A 20,364-nucleotide genomic window follows, 5' to 3' on the forward strand; every position below is an offset into this window, starting at 1 on the left:
TAGTAAATAACATTTTTTATATGTCCAGACACAGAAATAAACAAGCTAAGTTTTAATGTAACTCTTGTAATTTTAACTCTATTACTTGGTACTTTGGTATCATCCAGAGGCCACTATTTTTGGGAGAGTTTTTCTTATTAGGGACCTGAAAAAAATCAACATTATTATAAATAACATACTTTATTTACTTACTGTGAAAATTAAATGTCATTATAATGATTGGTTCTTGTTTTCTGCCTCCCAAAAGGAAGTGATATCAGCGAGAGGGCGACTTCCCTGTCTCTATCTGCTTCTTGTTATTACGCAATATAAGTTGATTTAGATTAGGTTATCATAAATATGTTATTAGTAGTACCAAAGTAAAAGGTTACGTTTACGAGTGCTCAAATGATGTTAGCTTGACTTTAGGTATTATTCTGAGGAATGTTTAGCTTTTCTCAGCAGAAGTGCGGAAAGGTACTACCGAAGCCCGCACTGATCGCCAGTGGCATTTCCTATCTGTACTTTCCCAAACTCAGATGATGTCCCAGATCATTCACTTTTCCGACGTCAGATCATGTTGGTCGATCTGGCATAAAATCTGAGGGTGCGAAAGTACCGATCGGAAACTGTGCGCCACTTCGTACCTCTGGCAGAAGAAAGAAAAATCATCCATCGAGATAGTACCTAAATTTAAGCTCAGATTACGTGAATGCTAGTTAACTTTTTATATTTATAATATGTACGTAAATATTTACCTACTCATATAGCCTACAACACATAGTAGATAGGGACAGAGTGGCATCCTTCTTAGTGACATCGCTTCCTTTTGGGAGGCAAAAAACAAAAACCAATCATCATAATGACATATAATTTGCACAGTAAGTAAAATTAAGTCTATTCTTTCTAATAATGAAGTGTTTTTATGTGCCCAGTAGGAAGAACTTCCAAAAATAGTGGCCTCCGAATGACACCACAGTAGAAGTACAAGTTAGTTTGCGGTTAACTCGGGTACCTGTACTTTTTGATCCGTGAGTAGGCAGGTGCTTTCCAAACAGACAGTTCATCGGCCGGTGGCGCAACATGGTATCTAATGTTTTATTATTATTTATCTTATAGTATCATTGAAAAACAGTATTTTTAACGCTGTAATCTTATTTTTCAAAGGCGATACTTTTTGCAGTTGGTTGTTCTCTCTCACTTTTGTTACAATTTTGTGAGAGGATTATTAACTAGTGTTGTATTTTCCCAAAATGGGTTGTTTCACAAAATGCAACAAATGTGATCGCAGCTTAAACCCTGATATATTAATATAAACAAATTGTATACTAAATTTTATTATAATTTACATTCTCTGAGAAGTACAACAATACATGATTTGAATATAAGTAATATTTTGGTGGTTTAATGTAAAAGTCTTGCATAGTGCTGAAAACAGGTCTTAAAACCTTTAACATAACTCTAGATCTAGGGTTATAAAAGGCCTTTTAGTTTTTTTCAAACTTAGAGTTGAACTTGTTCACTACTCACCTTGGAGATGACCTTCGCTCGTGAAGCATAGTACCGAGAAATCTGGTCAAAGAATGCGGCCGCCTCGCTCTCCACCGACTGTATCTCGGCGAGCGTGTCCTCCTGGACTGACACACCAAAGTTGTTCCCATCTTCAATCTTGGGAATGAGGAAGGAGATCCACATCTTGAGCAAGTTTGCATCCTCCACCAGTTGTTTGATGTGAGGTTTCACTGTCTGGATCATGTCGGACAGCAGCTGGTTAGATGGCGCCGTACCGGAGAGAAGCGCCAGCACCTTGGTTCCGCTCACCTCGTTCATACAATTCATCTCCAGCTTGGCCTTCTTGGCCACTGGTTCCAGGTGGCTATCACAGACATCAAACTTTACAATTAACCAAAACTCTGGAACGTGCACAATAACAAGACTTGAGATTACATTACGTCTTGATAAGTCATTTTAAACCTGTCCTTGGCTGACAAAGTCAATGGATTTATTGTGTGATATATCAATTAAAGCTGTGAAAACAATTTCAAAATAAACAGCAAAGAGTTGTGTAGAAAGGGTTATGAAAAGGTTTAGGGATTGCTAACAAACAACAGAGTATTTTTATTTTAAAGGTAGAGACATTTATGAATGTAAGACAGTAAGGACATCTGTATAAAGCTGTTTTGATGGATCCCAAATGACACCAAACAAATTAAAATTTTTTTAAAGACAGCATATTAAAATCACGATGTACAGTTAACGTATTCATGAACATAAAAACATGCCTAGACTGTATAAACATAGACCCCTCCTCTACAATTATCATTCTGTATAATTATTCAAGGGTGATCCCTTACTCCAGGATGATTATCATGGTCATCACTGTGAACTCTCTCAAGAAACAAAACATGTCTTACCAAATCTTTGTTTAAGTTTATCATTTTGTTAACGTTTATTCATTATCTGTCTACAGTATTGAGCTATGCTCAAGAAAACATATGAAACATAAAATATCTGATGCAACATAACATCAATTGTAACAAGTCACTTATTAACAAATGGAAACCAAATCTAAATAAAACTATAATAACTTAAAATATTTGAGGCTGAGTAAAGAAACTTTGAATTACATCCTTCTTCACTTGTTTAAAAACTCCTCAACCATGTTTTAGGCCCGGTATAGGAGAGGGGCTCCAGCTAAGGCTAACTGGTTAACTGGGTACTGAAGGTTTCTGTGTCATAGCTGATTTTTATGTTCATATTGGCGTTTATTGAACTTTGTTGAATATTTTATGTACAGGTAGAGAATTTTGTAAGTATGTAGGGAAGCCAAAGTCAGAATTCCAAAAAGCGTTTGCAGGTTTGCCTGTATTTCAGTTGAAATGATATAAAAAAAAAATATTTTTTGGCTTCTGAAAATCTTATTACAGTCCACCGAGTTTCCCAGAACACAACTACATATCTCATGTGCGAGCTGACACTGGCGTAATAGACTTACAAAGCAAGATGATCTCGAACCCACTAGTGCTACATAATCTTTTGACTTCATGGCACTATCCAGCACAATCCCCAAGAACCTTGCTGACAGATTTTAACAACAGAGTTAAAAGTGATAAAACAAATATTATACACATTTGTAATCATTAAGTGTAATAATTGTAACTGTAAGTGTAACTGAAAATATTAAGCAAAACTGCCACCAAAACTTAAATTCAAATCCATTGAAAACATGAAATATAAAAGGCAATCTTTAAAAATATATGTAAATGAAGGAATAAACTAACAACTTGAGAAATTCTGTAGCAATGCTACTTAATGCATGTTTTTGTTAAAGTAAAGAATTTGAAAATTGCTCATGACAGATGAAATCTATACTATCTAAGCAGTATCACTGAATCCTTTAAGTTGAAAATTAAATTTAGGGGAGGAAGAGGAAATCACTACAGTACAACCCCGATAAGTATTTGATGGGACTGTACGACAGTGAGTGTGTACTATTTACAGTGTGTACTATACTACATGACACACGGCGGCCGAGTGGCGGTCATTGTCCCGGATTCTCGGAAACAATAACAGACGCGTATTTCCCCAAATCCTCTCCCACGCTACCGCCACGCCTGGCCCCTCAGTACCGTTCCTACCTCGCTCCGCTCGCTTGTGCCCGTGTTGTGTGTGTAGTGTACTGTATTGTTTGCTTCTGTTCTGCAATCGTGCTTCAGATAGTGTGCTTCATTTGTGTTGTGCGTTTGTTTTTATCTACACGATGGTAACAAAACGTAAAAAATGTTGTAGTGACAATGGAAAAGAGACTAGAGGCATTAGGTAGGATTGATAAAGGCGAATCTTTAAAAACAATTGCAGCATCTTATGGTATCGGTACATCTACAGTATCGGATTGGAAAAAAATAGGACAAAAATCGAAGAATTTTGTTTTAAGATGATAACTAGAGACAGTTTGGGCAATCGGTGCAAAGCTAAGAAAGCTAAAAACGAGACTCTTGACGATGCTTTGTTTGTTTGGTTTTGTGCGGAAAGGGAACGTGGTTTGCCAGTGTCTGGGCCTATCATTCAAGAAAAGGCAATCAAGCTGAATAAACAGTTGCTTGATTGTGAACCAAATTTTACTGCGAGTCAAGGATGGTTGGATAGGTGGAAAAAAACGGCATGGTATTCGCCAACTATCTATCACAGGTGAAAGTCTATCTGGGGACAACAGCACTGCTGATGACTATAAAAACAAGTTTTTGCATTTTTTTAAAGAAGAAAATTTAACGGCAGATCAAATATATAACGCCGATGAGACGGGTCTGTTTTACAGAATGTTGCCGAGCAAAACTTTGGCCTCAAAAACTGAAAAAGACGCAAAGAGATACAAAAAAAGCAAAGACCGATTGACAATAATGGCCTGCAGCAATGCTTTGGGGAAGCATAAATTTCCTCTACTCTTAATAGGAAAAGCGAAAAATCTGCGAGCACTGAAAAACGTAAATCGGGATTCTCTACCAGTTGTCTACAAGTCTCAAAAAAGTGCATGGATGGACAGCAACACTTTTAAAAACTGGTTTTTTTATTGTTTTGTGCCAGGTGTGACGAAATATTTAAAGATTGTAGGTTGCCAATTAAAGCTGTCCTACTAATTGATAATGCTCCTTCACATCCGTCTGCAGATGTACTGGTCAGTGGGGACATTACCGTCAAGTTTTTGCCACCTAATGTAACAGCGCTATTACAGCCCATGGACCAGTGGGTTCTCGAGAAAATCAAGAAGGTTTACAGAAGACAGATGCTAAGCACAATCATTGACAATGAAGGAGAACACTGTGTAGTTGAGATTCTCAAATCATTTAATGTGAAAACTGTAATGTACATGACTGCAGAATCTTGGGTATTTAACAAGTGACTACAATCAGCTTAATTAAATCTTGGAAAAAACTGTGGAAGGGTGTATGTGACTTGCCTGAAAATATAATTCAACCAGTGGGGAACTGTAATATGGAAAATGACTCTCCAGACGATGTCCAGCTCCAAGAACTTTTGGATATGTTCCAAAATATTGATGACTGCTCTGAAGTCGATGAAAATGACATTACTCAGTGATTAGGGGCAGACAATAATGGAGGCTATGACCCACTTACTTACGAGGAAGAGATCACGTCGTTTTTACCTGATGCTAATGAATCAGACGCTGAGGAGGCAGACAGGGACATTGAAGATCCAGTGATGAGTCATGGAGATGCAGTGACCAAACTAAACAAACTAATGGTTTATTTCGAGCGGCAGGCATAAACATCGCCGGCTGAATTGCTCATGTTGAAGAGACTGCGGGATCGCACAGCACACAAGCGGCAGACGACATTGGCACAACCAAAGCTGACTGAGTTTTTAACCAGGAAATGGAGTTATAAATGTACTGTAAGGGTTAATAATAATTAAATGTGCATATGTTTGATGTTTTTATAATTATAATGGAGTTTATCTGTAAGTATATACCGTATTTTATTAATTTTTACCTAATTCTCCGGCTAACCCAGATTTTCGTTAACCCGGATCGGCCGCGGTCCCGATTAATCCGACTTATCGAGGTTCCACTGTACTAAGACGAAATGTCCAAGAGTTTAACAGTACGTATCAACAGAAAAACAACGCTTAGATATCTTGTTTGGGTTATGATATTAAGCAAAGCACAAATGTTAAACACATGTATTGAGTAACAACCTATAATTTGCTCACTGACAGGTCACACACCTGTTGTTGAAGGTGATGGGTTCCGGTACAGGAATGTTGAGGTCTTGATGAATCTTGTTCATATCCTTCAGGTTAAATTGTGACGACTCCAAAAACTGGTTCAGTTCCACAATCTTTGCCGGGAACCCTTTCAGGATCAGATTCTCCGCCTTAACACAACACAATGGCTCAGTCATAATGACATCCGACCGCTCGTGCAGCAATTCATTATGCAAATAATCTTGAAGAAACATGGTATATCTTATATATTCAACAACATTGTCATAGTGCATATTATAATATTTATTAATATGAGAAAAAACATTTACATGATAAGCTAATGTACATTTAAATATAACTCCTAATTATCATGATTATAATATTCTAATTTGAATAAATAATAATATGATGATACAAGAAAAACTACAACAATAGTAATTTTTCAGTTATTTTCTATCTAAACTGAGCAACATAAGTACTAGTACTTTAATTTTAAGCTTACATTTCTGAGTTATATGGTCAGTTATGACAGGATTTCACTAACAAAAATATTAAATGAGTGAAAATATACTTTGGATACGTAAAAGTTACAATTTCCATCTTATTATGTTTAAGAACTGAAATGCCAAGACAACTAAGCAAAAGCAAAGTTGTCAGGACAGTAGCTTTTCACTATGGTAAAGTGTGAACGTACTTGTAAGACAACATTACCAACAACTGTGTTTGTGATATGCTGCGTAGTGTTAAACCGCTCATTTGGAAAAAAAACATTGGTGTATGAAAAATGCTCATACAATTTTATACAGCACTGAAATACATAATGCATCTCAAAACAAATAAAGGATCACTTCTTATCTTTACATATAACAATCTCGTGTCACAATGTTCTTTTAAACTAATCTCCAAACCCACGGAACCGATTTCAATGAAATTTTTTAGTCATGAATGAATTGTTTGGTCCAACTTAAAGATAGGGTAGTTTTATCTCAATTTTTAATTGCAAATTTCAGATTTTAATTTTTTAATTGATCAACTGTTCTGTACGATGTAACTTTGACTATAAATTGAAAATCCGTTTTAAAACACATCTTAGTTGTCTTTTGATAGAAGAAGGCTTCCCTGACCTGAGTATGTATATATATATATATATATATATACACAAAATCTTTCAAAACGTGTGTGTTTATGGCCATTGTAATTTACTCTTGTCTTTGCATTTTTTGTTCTATGGTTGATTTTGCCTTGTTTCCCTATTAAAAAAAAAAATATATATATATATATATATATATATATATATATATATATATATATATATATATTAATCAAGGCAAAATTTGCCTTGTTTCCCAATTAAAATATATATATATCTATATATATATTTATATATATATATATATATATATATATATATATATATTAATCAAGGCAAAATCAACCATGGAACAAAAAATGCAAAGACAAGAGTAAATTACAATGGCCATAAGCACACACGTTTTGAAACATTTTCTTAATCGTGGTAACAAGGCAAATTAAACATTGGCGTCGAAAATACAATTAATTTGAAAGAGAAGTGCTTATACACGTCAAAGCATACAAAAGTGTGGGCAAAGCCACAGCAAAGTAAAAATAATAGACATTTTTATTTTAAGAGTTCATGTCTGAATGGTTCTATAAATTAATATAATGTTGATATGTCTATATAAAAAATGGTAAGTTTCGTCACTCTTATGGGTTCCTTCCAGACCATCTTTCAAGAACAATACTTGCAACACATCTGTGTGGTTGGATCAACTTATCTAAGAATCTAAGGGGTGCTAAGATATCTATCCTATCAGATAGTCAAAGGGGTCTGGGGCTGTCTAATATTACTTAAAGCCCTGGCTAACCACAACAATACCACTCTGATGTGGGTGGCAGGGCAAGAGGGATTTGAAGGAAAGAAGACAGCGGAGAGATTGGCGAAACCTAAATCTCATACTAGTAGGCTCGGAACAAGTTTGTGGCTTGGCTACATGTTAAGTCAGGAACAATGTCACAAAATGGATGCTGTGGAAACTTTTCTCTACTACAAAGGTCTTCAGACCTAAGACAAGCGAAACCAGTCATAGACTCACAATAGATAGACATTGAAGCAATTCTTGGGCTCAGCAAACTGGACATCAGAGTGTTCTCTAGTCTTATGACAGGACATTACCTGCTAACTACCACCTGTTTAAGATGGGTGTCTCCGGTTCAGAGATATGTTGCTCCTGAAGGAGTCCGGGGAGACTGATATACATATCATTTATGACTGCAAAGCGATTGCCCTTTTTACGTGGGGAAACCTGTACTTGAGTCGCTTGTGTCGATGAGAATTGTCAACACCTTATCCAGACAAGTGATGTTCACCTCAGTGGTATTTTTCACTTAACATGGACCCAAGACCAAGACCACTAATTTTAAGGTTAGAAAGCTTATCTCTTGGTTTCTTTATTTTGCAATGGAAGCCATCAAGATATTGGTTGGAAATAAAAAAATATATAATTATTCTATTATTAAGCTGGTAACATAAGTGACATGTTAAGTTTGACATTTTCTTGACAACTTTACACAAAACGTCTAATAACTTGTCTATAACACACTGTAATTCAATTTGCACAATTACTAAAAATGATGTCTTTCCCTCCAATAATGGGTACAAGGAACGGCAGGTTCTTGTCTAAATATTTTTTTCTCCATCATAAAGGGATGTTCATACTAGTCATTAACGAACTGGACACACTGAAGGACTTAAAATAATCCATCAGAATTTTTAAATGTCATTATTGTTTATTAATAAATATTATTTTTAAATTAAACTTATTAAAAGTGGTGATTGTTCAGTACATTCCAGAAAATAATTCTATTTTGCTTATAAAAATAATACCTAGCGCTGAAAACGGATAGATTTGGGCTAGTGACTTATCAAGTAGTGTGGACAACATTTTGAGAATAAATAATAAACTTTAAGTCAGACAGTTGCATTCTAACATATTTCTTCTCTAATATAATTCAAAAGTTTTAATTTTATTTTAAAATGTTGACACAGTTTTCACCCTGGTATGTCGAACTTGGAGAATCACCAAAATCTGAAACTTAATAACTAAAAATTACCATACAAATATATTTAAACTTCAAACTCACCTTTGTCATGAGGTTGTCTTTGTATTGCTGTACCTGGAACATTACATATCGTCAAATTTATTTGGTTAAAATGAAACTTTCACAGAGATTCTGTTCGTTAACTTATGATAATAATTACAAATATACAATACAGTGATATAATACAGTGATATAATACAGTGACATGATTAACACAATTTTTTGCGTTGCAGCCTCATCTACAAAGCCTGAAATGACTATAAGACTCATTGTTTATACTCAGCTTCTTAGGATATGCAAATGTATCTAGTTTATTTTAATTATTAGTTCGGTTAATATCAAATGCAGAATGTGTTCCTTTAATTAAAACTTTTTTAATGGTTGTATTGATTGATTTATAATCATACCTTTATTTATATCTTTCAGAAAACTCTCACAGCGCTCAATCTGTCCCGGGCATTACCAACAATTATTCCGAATTTGCCAGTCAATTACTAAGCGTCTCAGAAAAATTGTATTCCATTCATTCCACATACATCTTTATAGAATAACTTGAACATAAGACAGCTTGTAGCATAAATCACAACGAACCTATTTAGATGTGTTTATAAAATATGTGTGCTTTTTTGTCAGTTATAATTTCTACAAGCCGTGTTAAATAGCACAGATATTATCACTTAGAGATAATTAATTATTAATTAATTATTATTAATTAATTATTATCACAGATACATAAACTTTGAAGCAGGGAGGGGGTTGTTTTGTGCTCAGGAGGTGATATTTTTATTAAGTGATATTTTCCTGAAGTGCTACCATAAAAACAATTGTGAAAGGCAAAAAAAAGTTAAATATATAGCTATATAATTTTTTAAAAGTATAAACTAATAAATCTTTCATAAAGTAATTTACTAAATTATGTCACCAACCCTTATATATATATATATATATATATATATATATATATATACATGTTTAATCGGAGTTATTCAATGGTATCTATTGGGTATGAGTAAACTAATGTTTTTAAATGTCCCCAAAGGTAAAAGTCCAAAGGATTTAAGTCCGGTGATCTTGCTGGCCATGAAACTGGTCCACCTCGGCCTATCCATTGATTTGTGAAACTCTTTTTTAGGTGTCCACGAACTTAGATACAATAGATACCATTGAAGAACTCCGATTAAACATTTCTATTGGAATAGAAACCATTAAGCAGACACGTGGAGTTTTTGAACCGGTCCGAACCTCAATGAGAAGACGCCTGAACGCGTGAATTTTGAACAACGGAGGTCATTTTGAGCATCATCTTTATTCTTCCGGTGAGACTTAAAGCGATTGTAGATATGTTTATTGTATTTAAAAATAAATTTTTGAACTAAAAATATGTTTGTTTTTCATCAGCTGTTACCAATCAGATACTCATTATTATAAGACAGCAAAAGTTTGCTGTGTAGTGTAATACGTGAGGAGTCAATTTCATAACTTTTTTACACATTTAGTTAACTTTGCTTATTATGGTTGTTTTCAGAATTAAATTTTCTACAATCTGTAGTAGAAAAAAACCATTTGTTTATTGGTCATTTAACAATGTTATTGGACATCAAACATTTAAGACGGTATTTTTGTTATTAGATTTTTGGCAAATTACATACTTTTTCTCAAAAACTGTTCACACTAAAACCTCTAGAATGGTTTTATTTGATTTTCAGGTGATTTTCCTTATAAATCCACCTTATTTGAGTTGAAAAGTAAGAACAAAACATTTCAGAATCACTAAATTTCACCAGGTGAACTGAAAACAAAGCAAAATCTTTCGCCAGCCATTACTCATTAATGGAGCGTTTCCGGACCTACCATTATATAACATTTTTTTCTTATTTTTAGCTCTACAATCACCTCTTAAAATATTTTACCATATTTCTGAGTCACCCTGTATATATTTCAACATATAATAAAACAATAACACGATTTTTCCAATATTTATCTTACTTGAAGAAAAAAAGCATTTTATAAACGGAGAAAGACAGTAACGATGAAACAAATTGTAAATACCCAAAAGACCAAACATAATTTTTTACTTGTTCTTTGTTTTTAAGAATAAATATTGTTGCTAATTTCAATGTAAGGCTCAAATGGTTGTGTTTCAATCCTTGTTTGCTCAACACTTCACCAAAGCATCAAAAATGTTGTATAAAGCTCGAAAACTAAAAATTTGGGTAAATACCCAATGTATGTTTATATATACACTGTGTATTCACCATGCCCACATCACTAAACATACACTGAATCATTTACTCTACATGTACTGAACTATCACATTCTGAAAATTTTACAAGTGAACTGACAAATCTCTAAATAAGTGATTACAAAACCTTTGTGTTTTCGTGATTACGAAACATTTGTTTTTTTTTTTTTCATAATTACAAAACCTTTGTGTTTTCGTGATTACGAAACATTTTTTTTTTTTCATAATTACGAAACGTTTGTGTTTTCGCGATTACAAAACCTTTCTTTCAACGTATTTTTCCAATTGGAGAACCTAACAGACATAAAACGTTCTTTTTTCATAAACCTTGCTTTCAGACTCTTTACAAGTGTTTATAAAACATCTTACCAATAGAAGAGCTTAATCGAGTCTGATTGTACGTTGCTGATTTGCTTGCTGATATCATTGGCACTAATAATAAAATATTATATTCAAAATTATTCACAAAATATTTTTATATTCTATAAATAATAAAATTTATTTAAGAAGCATTTAAAAAGTAATAAAGAGTACTTGTAACCAATTATAGTACAAGACAATTAATACACGCCTGGGTTATGAGCGGTGTTACCAGCTGTCATATAGAAGAATAACTAGTGATGAGATAATTGACTGAATTCCAATCGAACAATCTTTACTGCTCATCTTCACTTCTCATCTATCCTGAATCGTTTACATTCACAATTTAAATTAACACGTGTTTACACTATGACACAGAACGTAAGCAAAAAATAATAATGAAATTAAAATATGCAGAAAAATGTATTTCCAAATAACAGATATAACCAACAAGAACGAAACGAGACATTGCCACGTCACCTCATACTGAGTATCTGCTGATATGACAATGTGGCAACACCACAAAGTGAGTGCAGCAAATGCACATATGACCAGCCTTGCAATAATGTCTTGTACTATAACATGTGCAAGTCAGGTCTTTAATAGAAGTGTAGCACTCCCAGCAAACACATTTTTGTTATGAGGTAATAATTCTATTCATTTGGCTTTATACTTATCATAATAAATATAATTAACTTGCTTTTGTTGATTATTTTGCTATAATATAGTATACACCACCTTGGCGTCAACTACAAACATAATTAACAATTAACAGTAGCCTACTGGCGTTTACTAACATGCTAACTACTTACGGTGCTTCATGCTTTACATCTTTTTATTAGTAATGAAACTAATAATATATTTATTGTATATAAATGTACACTATTATGTTGTCAGATTTAAATATTTTCAAACCAAGATGTTTTATTTAGTCTGAGTTGTAAATCAAAGAAAAGTATGTTTCAATTCCAGGAAATAAACAAATTATTCAATATTTTACCATAACCCTTAACTTCCGTGCCCATATTAACACGGGCGATCACTATTGCATACAACTGCCACGCCTGTGTTAACACGTTTCAAAAAGGTGTTTCGCTAAACCACTCCTGACAGCTGTAAAATGACACACAATGGCCTCTAGTAGTGTTTATATGAAATACTACAGATCCACAGTAGTGCTGCTTAACTGCTATTACACTCTGGCAGTCCACAAAGAAACTATCACGGAAGCAAATTGGTGAAGTTTTTCCTGGACCTAGGAACAGAACGTTGTTGTTTTCTAGTTTTATTCAATTGCGTTATTACTATTACAAGTTTCTTTTATTTTATATTTTGACTTCAGTTGGTATGGCAGGAATTAGCTGTAATAAGGATTTGTTCGGAAGCGTTTTGAATTAGGCACTTCAGCAGTGTAACTATTCTGAGAATGATGGTGATCCTGAAGCAAATTTAATTCATCAACCATAACCAGACGTGATGATACAAGAGATTCTGATGGCAGTTTGGTAAATGAGTATATCGCTAAAGTTGATCGTGGTAAGCGAGAAACACGCTACATTTGCGCTGACTATGGAACAGCTTTGAGTGCAGCAAATAAACCCGGCAGTACCTCTTAACAACGCCGTTGATAACTCTGCACTTAAAATGTTAAATAAAGTATTATATGATGCTGTTAAATCTGTTTCTGAAATTTTGTCAGCTACCCGATATAAATGGATCCACCAACCTTAAATAAAACGTGGATAAGAGTTCATTTGAGATCAGATACTCTGAAAAGTTTACATATTACATAATATTTAATGTACATAATATTTTACACACCCCCTCAATTATTTTTTTAATTTGAAACTAAAGGAAAAGTTGAGGAGAAAATATAAAAAATACAGTTCTTTAGAAAATTATAATAGATTTAAGAATCAAAGGTCTTTTTTGAAGCGTGAAATTGAAGGTTGTGTACGATAATTACTTGCATAACATAGAAATTTTAATTAATAGAGACAGTACTAAATTTTGGAGTTTTTTAAATAATAAGAGATCTGAAAATAGTAAGTTAATGGTTATGGAATATAATGGAGTCAAGCTAGATAGTGGAATAGCAATCGCCACTGCATTTGCAGAATATTTCAGTTCGGGTTTATAACAGATATACAGCGGAGCCGAGTGTAGAGTCAGCGACGGCGGCGCCGTGTCTGGCGGGTGTGTCATGCCTTGCTCTCCCGCGCATTAGCGAACATGACGTACTGGAAGCTATTAAAAGGTTAAAATCTAAAAAAACACCACTGGGCCTGATTTTCTGCCTCAATATTTATTTAAAGGGTGCGCGGACACTTTAGTAAAACCATTAACATTTTTGTACAATTTAAGTCTGACCTCTAACGTTTTCCCCGACAAATGGAAAATTACAAAAATTACTCCTATATTTAAGAGCGGAAGGAGATCGGAAATAGTTAATCACAGGCCAGTGGCAGTTTTGAATGTATCAGCTAAAATATTTGAAATAATTGTACATAAATCTCTATTTAATCACTTTAAAAAATACATTTCTCCAGCACAACATGGATTTGTTCCGGGGAGGTCGGTTAGCACAAATTTGTTAAATTTTACAGGATATATCTCCTCGGGGCTAGACTCTGGAGCTCAGACTGATTCTTTGTTTTCTCGACCTGGCCAAAGGCTTTTGATAAAGTCGATCATCAGATTTTATTTGCAGAAGCTGCATTTTTATGGCATATCATTAAGTTTTTTTAAAATTTTTCAAATCTTACATTGTTGATAGGAAACAATTTGTTTTTTATAATGGTTTCAGCTCATCAACCTTTAATGTTCAATCAGGAGTTCCTCAAGGTTCAAATTTAGGGGCCTTGCCTGTTCACTATATTAATAAATGATATAAGTAATTGTATATTCTTCTTCTAATACTCTTTTGTTCGCGGACGATTTTAAAAATATTTAAGCAAATAAGGTCACATTCGGACGCTGACGAGCTGCAAGCCGATCTTAATAACGTTTTTAGATGGAGTATTGTAAACAAAATGTCTTTTAACGCAGCAAAACGTCAGGTAATGACTTTCAGAAAGATCTCGTAATTACATAGAAAATGATTATTTTTTGAATGGAGTACTAGTATCTAGAGTGAACGAGAAAATTAAAGAATTTAGGTATTTATATAGACTTTACTTTATCTTTTAACTGTCATGTAGATGCGTGTGCTTCAGCAGCTAGTAGAATTATGGGGTTTGTTATATTAGACAAAGTTTCAATTTTAAAAATGTTGAAACTCTGATATTGATGTATTGTTCATTGGTCAGGTCGAGGCTAGAAAACAATATCATTATTTGGAATCCTATTCACATTACATATCAAGATATGTTAGAAAAAATTCAAAAAACGATTTTTTAAGGTTTTTATTTTTCAAATGCTTTAACATTTTTACGTACGCAGTTCCATATGACGAGTTGTTTGGGGGCTGTTTTGGGTTCGGGAGTCTTGAATTGAGAGGAGGAGGGTGGCTAGCCTGATGTGTTCCTATATAAGCTGGTGCGAGGCGTGGTAGACGATCCTGCTAGCCTGGCCGTCTTATTCTTATCGCGTACCTTCATTCAACAGTAGGAGCAAACTTCTGTTCGCGGTTCCATTCTGCCGCACGACGGCTCACGCATCCTCGCCGCTCTACCGGGTGATGAGGTTGTACAATTTTATACAGAGCTTAGGGTCTGATGCAGACATTTTTTTTTTACTCACAAAATGTATTTAGAATTAAAATGCCTCAGAAGTTTAAATTAATTAATCAGCTGTGTACATTGTAATTAATTTTTATTGTATCTATGTTTGTAACTGTTTGATATTCCACCCAATTAATTGTTTGTTCCTGATTTATTTCATGTGCATATATATTTATTACTCATTTTTTTGTTGTTATCATTGATATATTTATTATTATTGTTATGGATTGTTATAGATTTATTTATTCTCTTCGTTAACTTATAAGTTAAAAGTTATAGATTAATATAAGTTATAGGCAATAGGCTGTAAGTAAAATTTTTTTTATGTTATCACATAATTTAAAACCATATATAAAGTGAAGTGAGTGAAGAACATTCCCACCGTTAATTGTTTATATGTAATAACTGCTTTATTGTAAATGGTTAATACTGTTATAAAGCATGCAAATAAAATAAAATAAAAAAAATAAAATAAAATAAAAATATGAAATAGTGCCAATTAATGGTGTATCTTGAGAGATGTTTTTATTTACAGTATGGGGGCTACACCATCATCAATTACCTTGGACTCATAGCTAAAAGGGGGAACTGGTCAGTCAAATTACATGTGACCTTGGAATTGCAGATAAACGTACAATTGAGTCCTGTAGCTGATTTTCTGGAACTTCTGAATATTCCTACCTTTGAGAGCAATATACTTTAGTATGAAATGATTGAAATGTGGCAACGTAACAGTACCATTACCATTTAGTACTCTTAGTATTATGTAAAATAAAATTCAGCCAAATATAATATTTTTATAAGCTATATTAAGTTATTTGTACTAATATGTATTACAACGCCACTGTGGCGGCATTATCGGTATTAATAGTGACATACAGACATGCATTAACACATTCAGTGCTATGACACGTGACGTAATCCATTATCTACATGCCATTACACTACGGTTAGCACCATGTATCAGAAATTATATATACCCCTTGTTACGAATTGGGCTGTATGTATCATTTTTGACATACATTACTTTCTAGTTTGAGCCATATGTATGGGCACTGAGATTTTGAATCTCATGGCCCAGGCCTACCATAGAATCCAGCCAGTTTCATTCGAGGATGTCAGATTACTGCTTATATTACAGGTCTGAAATAAAGTACAGACACTATTTCAATGAATCTTTGAAGTTATAAATGTATAAAAACAACATGCAAAATATAAAATGAACATAAAACGAGCTAACACAAAGAAAAAGAACATTTTGACCAGTTATTACAGTTAAATAAAAACTGAAGGTTTTCATGGATTAGAAATAGTGTAAAACAAGTGTTTACTGTTGAAAATGCATAACTCATGAAGGGAATTTCCTTCGCAAATGTCAAAATATTATGAACACCTATTTTACTGTCCTTTTTCCTAACAAGTTTTCGGCTTTCCCACTTCTTCCATGATTCCAGTAGCATATTTTAAATCCATCTCTTTCTTTTCTTTGGTGACTCACATTTAATATTTTCAACCAAGTGATGTATACTGCTCTTCATCTCCTAGGTGCAACAGACACTATGTACTCTACAAGAAGAGAGGTTATTACCTTTTCTCTGAACAACATGTGTAATAACAACTTGCGTGGGATAATTATTCACGTGACCCTTACTTGATTTAGTCTAAATTTACTTGATTGAAATAGAATGTGCCACGGGTATCATTTTTACACAAAGATGAAGAATTTAATTTACCAATACTCATAGCTTGTTTCAAAAATAACTTAAAATTAGAGTATTATATACTTATTGATTTTAAAATACACTTGGCCTTTGCTTGCAAAAATCAAACTTTTTCTGGTGAGCGGTACGCCATATTTGGTAGTTTGGACAAGGGTGGCAAATTTCCCCAAAAGGCCCTTGAGGTTTAAGACATGGCAATAGACACCATAGAAGAATAAGATGAAGAAGCAGAATGGCAGACTTTATATACGACTTACCGTAAAAATTACATGTGAATATAATGATCGGTTCTTGTTTTCTGCCTACCAAAAGAAAGCGATCTCAGCGAGAAGGATGCCACTGTGCTATCTACTACTTGTTATTAGGACATATAAGTAGATAAATACATAAGTATGTATTATAAATATAAAAAGTTAATGCTCAATTAGTGATCTGAGCTTGAATTTACATAATATCTCGAGGGGCGCTTTTCTTTTTTCACCAGAGGGAAGGATTTTACACATGGGTAGCCAAACCCGCATTTATATAGGGATGAAGTATAATAAGTGGCCACCAATATAATAGAATAAACTATCAATATTCAATTGACCAAACTATCGATTGAAATGCTGTCAGACATGATTACTCTGTAAAGTAATAATTGTAAGTATTACGCTGTTCAAACTTAGTATAAATAAAGTTGTGTTATTTTCTATAAGCTAAAATACGTACACTTCTTTTACACTTAGAAATATTGCTTCACTATGATAAAATCTTAAAAGTATATAATGTAATTCAGTTTGACATTATTGTGCCAAATCAATTCAAACAAAGTTAAATTATGTGTATGGCATTTCAGTAATGGCCACTAGAGACGGGAAATACTGTTTGTCAATAACCTATTACAAAATAATGTGTTGAGGTATTACGTTTCAGTAACCTGGCCCGCAACTCGTCTAATGTAATCTGATGCCGGAGAAGTTGGATGATCTGGGATGTGATCTGATGTCGGGAAAATACCGACCAGAAACACCCCTGACCATCAGTGCGGGCTATAGGCGCCACCCTGCACTTTTGGCAACAGAAGAAAAAAAACATCCCTCGAGACAGAAACCATATTCAAGCTCAGATCACGTGAGCACTTGTAAAGGTTATTTTTAACTTTAGTTGTTACTGGTTACAGAGTAACCTAAACCAGAAAGTTGTTATGAGAACACCAAATGATTCAGCAGTATATAACTGAAATAACAGTATACCGGTAACAGGTTACCACTGAATACCTGTTACTGACGCCAATACTGCCCATCTGTAATTAATGGTGACCTACGTATTATCTGTCACACAACAGTCGCAAGTTTTTCCTTGAAAATAGTAAAAAGTAAGTAAATGTTACATTGTTCAGTTCATAACATTTTGTAAATATACATAGCCTAGATTGTTTTATTTATTGTTAATATATTAATTTTTAAGATGTTAAACCAGTTGAACTATTTGTTATTTAAAATGCCTATTAATGTAATTTGGTTCAACATTTTTTTTTTTAATTATTTGTAGATACTCATGAATATTGTGAATCGACGATAATCATAATTCGATTGTGGTGGTGGCCGCTTATTATACTGCAGCCATGTATAGAATATTTTACATATTTTTCTCATATTCATTGGAATTTCCAATTTCTCCAAAAATTAGTTACTTTTTGCTATTTAATGCTTTCTTTAAAAATTACTGTAACTATTAAGTTAAAATCATATGTTTAGTTAAACAATTGTAATATTAAATTATTCAATATACCACAACCTAATAATGAGTGTAGGCCACTTATTACAGTCTACCCAGTAATTTTACTACCTAATCCTCCTCATAATTAAATTTCTAATATGAGTTTCTCTTATTCCTAATTTCATGTTAAGTTAAAAAAAATAAGCCGTGGTAACCCATAAAACAATGTAAAAGTTCCCAAAAAGAAACCAACCACAATAATTCACAAGAGTAAGGAAATCCCACTAAAAAACAATTAAATGTCTATCTGCTGATTCCAAATGTTCTAGGTCAACTGAAACTGTAATACCGTTGAAATGAATAAATAGTGATGTGCGCGAGAGTAGAGGAAAGATATCCATGGGAAGCACCATCCAATAAATGTATTCTCACACAAAACAAACAAAACAAAAAGCATAGAATCCCCGCCTAGCGAGTCAAAGTGTTTAAAGGGTCTGTTTAACTTAAACGATACTTATAGCTCATAAATAATACATATGGCTCGTAAATTATACATGGCTCATAAAAGTAATAGGCCTATTACTCCATTTAATTTTTAACAAAGTATGTGTTAAGAAAATTGACACTGATTGGTGTAATGTTGGGTACTTTGAAATTATCCGAAGGCCACTATTTTTTAAAGTATTTTTACAAGGGACTAGAAGATTTACATTAGAAAGAACATACTTCATTTCACTTACTGTGAAATTGACATGTCATTATGTTGATCGGTCCTTGTTTCCTGCCTCCAAAAAGTTGGTGAGAAGGAGGCCATTCTATCCCCATCTACTACTTGTTATTACAAGATATAAGTAAGCTTAGATTAATACCATACATGTGTTACTGGTAAAACCAAGGTTAAAGGTTAACCTTTACAAGTTATCACGTGATGTGAGCTTAAATTTTTGTGCTATCTTGAAGGATGCTATTTTATTTTTTTCACCAGAAGAAAGGGCAACCGGTGCCCACACAGATGGCCAGGAGCATTTCCTGGTACTTTCCTGACCTCAGATAACGTCTCAGATTACTATTCTGACGTTAGGTATACTGACAAATTTTAACTTAAATTCTGTCTCAGATTACAAGTGAGCGCAATTGTTAAATTTGTATATTTATAATACGTAGGACATGTATTTACGTACTTGGGGAACTTTAAAAAGCGGCCTACACTCATTAATTGATTGTTATTATCGAACAATATATATATATATATATATATATATATATATTATTCAGCTTGGATATTATGTAACAATTGCACACAAGAAGAATTATAATACATTAACAAAAATTAAAAATTATATTACAATTATTTATAAAATAAAATTAACAATAAAATTAAAAAATAACAAAATTAACTTTTTTCTAGACCTATTGAGAAACATAACAGTTCTAGCTTGCAGCATGGATAGCAGTGAGTAACTGCTTTTGTGAAATGGATAACTGGATTCTCCACAGACAGACGCAATACACCACGGTACTAAATCACAAAGTTGGTCTGCTAGACAGTTTGCCAGTACTCCACTCCTCAAACTTGATTTTTCCCCAAGAACTTTCAATTGCTTATCTCATATAATTTTCTTATACTCATTACCATTTTCAATTTATCTAAAAATTAGTTACTACTTGTTGTTTACTGTTTGTATTAAGTTAAACATTACTGTAATTAACAAGTTAAAACCATATGTTAGATTGAATGTATTGTGAACCAAATTCTTCATTTGATAAAAAAAACTGAATAACAAGTGTAGGCCGCTTA

General features: G+C 33.4%; 1 protein-coding gene across 3 annotated transcripts in view; it reads right to left on the minus strand.

The window, feature by feature from the left end:
- Positions 1 to 20,364, minus strand: part of LOC124365807 (proteasome activator complex subunit 3-like) — a 52,435-nt gene that overhangs the window by 30,986 nt on the left and 1,085 nt on the right. For 2 of the 3 annotated variants that reach the window (XM_046821832.1, XM_046821834.1), the window contains exons 2-4: positions 8,863 to 8,895; positions 5,722 to 5,870; positions 1,510 to 1,855 (exon numbers count right to left, since the gene is read on the minus strand). In XM_046821832.1, coding sequence (XP_046677788.1) covers positions 1,510 to 1,855; positions 5,722 to 5,870; positions 8,863 to 8,895 — 528 coding nt within the window. The remainder of the gene's footprint in view (positions 1 to 1,509; positions 1,856 to 5,721; positions 5,871 to 8,862; positions 8,896 to 20,364) is intronic. The other variant, XM_046821833.1, reaches the window with a different exon arrangement.

This window comes from Homalodisca vitripennis, chromosome 7 (assembly GCF_021130785.1).
Source record: "Homalodisca vitripennis isolate AUS2020 chromosome 7, UT_GWSS_2.1, whole genome shotgun sequence".
NCBI lineage: Eukaryota > Metazoa > Arthropoda > Insecta > Hemiptera > Cicadellidae > Homalodisca > Homalodisca vitripennis.